The following is a 6,240-nucleotide window of genomic DNA, read 5'->3' as shown; positions in this document are numbered from 1 at the left end:
CTCTCATACACAGAGGGAAACTCGGAGAGGAAACCACAAAGCAAAGGAAATAAACACTGGCTTTTCCTAGGCGTGCTTCGACGGACTCTGTTCTCAGAAGGCGCAAAGGACAAAGGGGAGTCCCATTTTCAGCCTTCCGAACAATCAAACAGCCTACACCTGCACGGCATCAAAGTGCGTTCTCTAAGAAGATGCGATGCTTATGTGTATGTTGTGCAGATGAGCTGTATACCATTTCTGTTGTGAGCTGTTTTAGAATAGGCTATCCAAAAGTTAATAGACTCGTGGCATACATTGAGAGCAGGCTACGTCTACAAAATGTTTGTCCTTTTAAATCAATTGTAATTATTGCATAAGGATAAACGAGACGGAGATTCAGACTAGCTGCTTCTTAAACGACCACATTTTGATGCTGCACGGTCTCAGTTGGGACACATGTGGCGTCGTTTTTTTCCAAATAAATACAGACCACAAAGATTTATCTAGGCTAGCTCATTAACAGCTTCATTATTATACCACACATCTTCCCAAAGGACCAAACAATGCTAGAGTCAGTCCAGCTCAGCGTTTTATTTCTATGAACCGTGTTTGCATGAATTAGTCTATGACATTGAGGCTGTCTTTATCATAATATATTGCTTAGTATACACTCTTGCCCACGGCAGCTTACTTAACCTTTACGTTTAGCCTGTATTTCGTAATTGATACAGCTGGATATTTGCTTAGTTCATATTGCACACCTTATTTAAGATGGAACATGCAATATGAAAAACACGCAAAGTTCTGTTAACAGTCAGTTTGTTTAAAATATATGTTGTGTTCTTAAACATTATTTGCGAAGCCAAAAGCCCCCAGGGCAACTCGGACTGCATACATCCATCAGTTATAAAGGTTGATATTGACTGCAGCCATTCATTTTAGGCAGCCTACCGGTATCGTTGCAGCCAGCAACTGTAGCTGTCTTTGTATTAGCCAGACTTCTTAATCACTCTACCGCACTTTTACCCACATTTATTTGCGTTAATGGTCACGTTTATGGTTGCTGTTGTCTAATTCGTTGTCAAAAGTCACAGTGATCGTTACAGCGTTTTCGAGTTTAGAGGAATAACCCGTACTAATTTTTTTTGCAGAAGTACTCCCTCTTGTGGAGATGAAAATTGTAACAGTTACTTCAAGTGCGCGGTACGCGCTCGAAAGTCTTGTTTTAGGGGGGACGTTTAATGACGTCGTACCGTTGGCGCCACTGTTTAAAGTTTCCTCACAGTAGAGTTTCTCACGGAACATTTTTTGCGTGTAAATTATAGATATAATCCATTGTAAAATGAGGTTTCGAGCTAAAATGGTAGACGTGGGCTGCCTAAATCATTTTACACGTGAGTGTATGTCTTGATCGTTTGATGTTAGCTACGTAGCTATCTTGAAATATATGTATCTATGCGCAATTGCGTAAAATGGTAACGCTCTGCAGTTGTCTGAGGTGTCGAAATGTGATCTACATAAAATAGGATACCAGTAGCTAATCTAGCTACCCTAACTAGCTACAGTAAATTCGTATGCTAGCTATAGCTTTGCTCTTCAGCAGAGAGAGTGACAGTTTCTGTAATCACACAGGTGTGGTGAATACCATCTCAAAATTGACGAAGACGTGCACCTTCCGTCTCACCACTGACAACATATATTTCATGCTCTCTGACAAAGTGGCCAATGGTGGTGTCAGTATGTGGTGCGAGTTATCGCAGGTGAAGTCCGTTCTTTATTCCTGAGTATTTTATTAGCCCAGCTAGCGTTAAACGTTCTATCAACTCGTCTAATTATTTGTGCATTGAGCAGTTTCATTTACATGCAGTTTTATATTTGGATTAACCATGAGGCAAAATTAATGTAGATGATCATGCATATTTAGTATTGTGCTGTTTTAAACAGCTAACGTAGAAAATGTGGAATTGGGTCTCGCTCCTCGGACTGTGTCATAGTTTCTCTTGCAATTACTTTCGCTTTCAAACATTTAACCAGGCGAACTTCTTTGACGAATTTCAACTGGAGGGAGTATCGGCGGAGGCCAACGAGATCTACCTCGAGCTCCTGCCGGAGAATCTGGCCCGGGCTTTAAAAACGGCCCAGAATGCCAAGTCTCTGAAGATCAAGCTTACAAAGAAACATTGTCCCTGTCTGACCCTGGCTGCCGAACTGGTATGAGGAGTAGCTCGTATTGTCAGTTTTTTATTTATTAGAATTAAGTACATGGTAGAATTGGGGGAGAAGACGGCCACTAAGGTAAGGTCGGATCAGACCTTGGGCCTGGGAAAATTGAGTATAGAAAAGTAAGGTTATATATTTATAGTGCCTTCCACATGTATTCATACCCTTGACTAAAAGGAAACAAAAAACAGTGCACAGAAAAAAAAATGTCACGGTAGTTTAAACAAAACGGTGTTCCTACAATTCCGTGGCGTCACGCTAGACAGAACCACTTTGGTGGATGATGATGATATTTGCACTTCACTCATTAATCACGGTTCTTTTCAATCACAGTGCACTAAAATAGATGTGTAATTGCAATGCATAAGTATATGTTTAACTCCCTCCACTCACAGGAGTGTGGCTGGGTCAAAATAAAGTATACTGCTATATGAATGACTTTGGTAGTCCTTAACATTTTCGTAAGATAACATTGATTTTGTTGCAGATTCTACACAGATGTATTCAGAGCATAAGGAAGGTAAAGATGCCTGCTGTGGAACATGTACCATGATCTTTCTCTTTTCTTTCTCTCTGAAGCCTTCACTGTCCAGCGTCAGCCGAGTTGTCACACATGACATTCCAGTTGACGTCATTCCCAGAAGACTTTGGCAAGACTTCAAGGAGCCCAGCGTTCCTGACTTTGACGTGAGTCATGGGGGTCTGCTCTGCTGGATGGTTTTTAAAGCTGTTGACAGAGGCTCCCAACAGTGAAGTTCTGACTTGTGGAGCTTTGTCATGTACTGCAAGGCCAAATCCTCACCCATATATGTGTCCCCAGACAGAATGTGGACCCTGTGGGAGTGCATGAATGCAGGCCTGTTTCTTCAGTGATGTGTTGCCTGAGAAGAAATATTCCAACTTATTTTTAATCCGTGAACATTTTGTTTTATACATCCCATTTGATTAGTCATTTCCAGGTGCTTTGATTACCAACATGGTAAATGTGATTTTCAATAGGTTAGTATATACCTGCCTCCTTTGAAGACAATGAAGAATGTTGTGGACAGAATGAAGAATCTTTCTAATCACATGGTGAGTAGAGTGACAGGAAGTAAACATTGCAAAAACATTTTGGAAAAAGTTCTAAAATATTGGGCTTCAAAGATAGCAAAAAATGTGGACATTTTAAAAATTAGGAAATGCTGTTACATGTTCAAACATAAAAGATGAAACAATATTTGATGCGTCTAACTGGGTTTGCTTTAAAGTGCTGATGAGAGCCTTTTTTTCTAAGGTGCTGGAGGCGAACCAGAATGGTGAGATGAATCTGAAGATTGAAACGGATTTGGTTTCCGTCTCCACTCATTTCAAAGACCTTGGAAATCCCTCCTGGGGTAGGTTTTGCTTTTAGCATCTTCGTTAATGGTGGCCATGTCCCAGTCTGAGTGGTAAATTTGATGTGTAAGGGAATGAATCCATATTCTACATCCAATAACTGCATACCTGTGGACAGAGGCTGAGGGTGTTATTTGGGAGCATGTTTGTGCTGTTCCGGACCGCCCCACTACACCCTCCTTACCCAACTCCTCTTTCTCAGGAGCGTGCTGCCTAGCTGCCTAGCCACATTTTAGCTATCTGATTAGATCAACTTAGCTAGCTAGCTAAAATATACAGTTAGCTTGATGGCTATTTATCTAAATGCCAAGCGAGCACCACCTGTATGGTTAAAATAACTTACTGGCAATCTTCCGCAGTTTCTTGGAGTAGTTCTGTCTCTTTTAACTTGAGATTTGTATGAAATGTTACCTGGGTGTTACAGTGGCTTCGATTGGCTCTCCATAGGTGATGACGGTTCCCAGGGCGGCCCGAGCCAGGATAGGGTTCCCGAGGCCATGGCCCACGCACGTGTGGACATCAGGAAGCTGCAGCAGTTCCTTACCAGCCAGCAAGTAAACCCCAGCAAGGCCATGTGCAGTAAGTGCCAAAACCAGGGGCCGCTTGTGATCACGTGGCAACTCGCACGTGAAAACGGTGAAGCCAGCACAGATGGTTGTCTTGTGTGGTTAACCGAAGAGTTGAACTTCGATTAATTTCATTTCTAGTTCCACAAGGTCTGCCAGAGTGTTACATTTGTATTAGCTACTGTATGTTCATTTTTTTAAAATGAGAATGCAGTAGTCATGATAATGGCAGCCACATTTCCAGCTCATATTAATTCTGAACTTTGATTGTGACTTGCATTGCTTTCAGCAAGGTACAATTAAAGGAGGAATGCAAATTTTCTTTAAAAGGATCACTACTCTGCAGCAATTGACGATGAAAGAAATACCACTGATAAGTGGTGCCGTTAAATATGAATGCATGCTGTTGATTATATTTAACAGTTCACCCGCTGCCATGACAAAGCATATGAAAAAGGCGTGTCTGTGCGTCAGCCAGTCAGGACACCTGCCACATTACCTATGAAGGAGCCTTTGCTTCAGATTCAGGGTACATTGTTATTTATAGCGCAGAGCTTGTATACAGACTAGCAATTTAAATTCCCATTTGTGTATTGATTTTGCACTGCAATGCAGCCATTTTTGATGGGACTAAATTATAGCTGTGAATTAAAATGTTTCAGCCATGCCTTTGGAAATGAATACGTACCCTCAACTAATCTCAATCCATTATTTGTACAAGGCATGGTGTAATTAATTGTAAGCACCTTGTTAACATTGGGTATTGATTCCATATGACTGATTAGCGTCTTGTAATCCCTTTGGCATGTAGATATCGTCAGTGAGAGGATGCTGCACTTTATTCTGCTGCACGAGGATGTGTCTCTGCAGTACTTCATCCCAGCTGTGGCATGAGAAGAGGATTCTGGGACTGTGGACACCTGAGAATTAGCTTGGGCTGAAAAACAGTACGCGTTTGGCACGTGTTATTAGGATGCTTACTTGCCTCCCATTCCTGGCAGAATAGTCAATCAAAGCAGAAGTTGGGGGATTACAGGTATGAAAAATGGTTTACTTCAGTTGAAATGTACCAAGGAGTGTTTAGTCTCTCCTTCCCGCCTTGGTCTTTTATGAAACTTTGTTCTTGATTGGATCTCATTATGGTCATTGCACTGTTAATTCCATCCAGTTCAAATACATATTTTTGCCCTGAAACCGAAACAAACCAAGGAACTGTACATTTTCCAGTCAGTTTTTGTAAAGCACAGGACATCCCATGGCCTGGTAGAGGATGGGGTGGGAGCATTAGTTTTACTAATCAATCACATTAGTGGTTTAATTTTCTTTCATGCGTACATGTTTTTGTACACCAACAAGAGTATGATGAAAGGTAAATGGTATCTTTGAAAGTGCCTACCTTTTTCATTTGGAATGCATTCAATGTAATATATACATTCTTTGTAAATGTTAAATAAATAATGAATGTTGTTGTATTCTAATACTTTATATACTCTCATACTTATTTCCCCTGTAATACATGCAAGTTAGCTGTAGCCAGTACTGATTCTGTGTTTGACAAGTACAACAGAGAAGAGCATAGGGATTTTATGCTACTCCTGTGTGTGTGTGGGTGTGGGAGTGGGTGGGTGGCATAGGTACTAATGCCATAAAGTTCCATTGGCATTAATTAGGTGGGTAAAAAAGGCACTCTGTCTCTGAATCTACAAGCTAGATAGTGAATCTGCTCTAAAAGATGGTAGGTTTTAGGGTATAGCCAATTATATTTTGGACATATGTGAAAATTTGAGTTTTTTGCTACTTGGGTCAGAGCTAAAACCCAGAAACATTCATAAAATCAATGAATGACTATTTATACTTTCTCCAGGAGAGGCAGATTTGTTTGGAGTAAAGGTGGTAACTGTCCAAGGTCTTGAAACAAGGGGGATGGTCACCCAGGTGACCAGAAGTTTTACATTTTTATTTCATTTAGACTGGATCATAATGGATGAGTACATTGCAGATAGATTAAACCCCACCCTTACATTATTCTCAACATTCCCTCGTACTTATACGTTCATCGATATATAATCATTTGTTCTGTATGTTATTTACAAATTTA

General features: G+C 40.7%; 1 protein-coding gene across 1 annotated transcript; it reads left to right on the top strand.

Annotated features, from left to right (window-relative positions):
• Positions 1-1,254: 1,254 nt before the first annotated feature.
• hus1 (HUS1 checkpoint clamp component) lies at positions 1,255-5,192 on the top strand. Its single transcript, XM_036519373.1, has 8 exons — positions 1,255-1,373; positions 1,612-1,739; positions 2,014-2,190; positions 2,779-2,886; positions 3,199-3,273; positions 3,476-3,575; positions 4,024-4,155; positions 4,954-5,192. Exons 1-8 carry the CDS (start codon positions 1,322-1,324, stop codon positions 5,034-5,036), a joined length of 855 nt encoding a protein of 284 aa, XP_036375266.1. The 5' UTR covers positions 1,255-1,321; the 3' UTR covers positions 5,037-5,192.
• The last annotated feature ends 1,048 nt before the right edge of the window (positions 5,193-6,240 follow it).

Source organism: Megalops cyprinoides, chromosome 24, assembly GCF_013368585.1.
Source record: "Megalops cyprinoides isolate fMegCyp1 chromosome 24, fMegCyp1.pri, whole genome shotgun sequence".
In the NCBI taxonomy this organism is placed as follows: domain Eukaryota; kingdom Metazoa; phylum Chordata; class Actinopteri; order Elopiformes; family Megalopidae; genus Megalops; species Megalops cyprinoides.
This window is presented reverse-complemented; position numbering and strand designations above follow the sequence as displayed.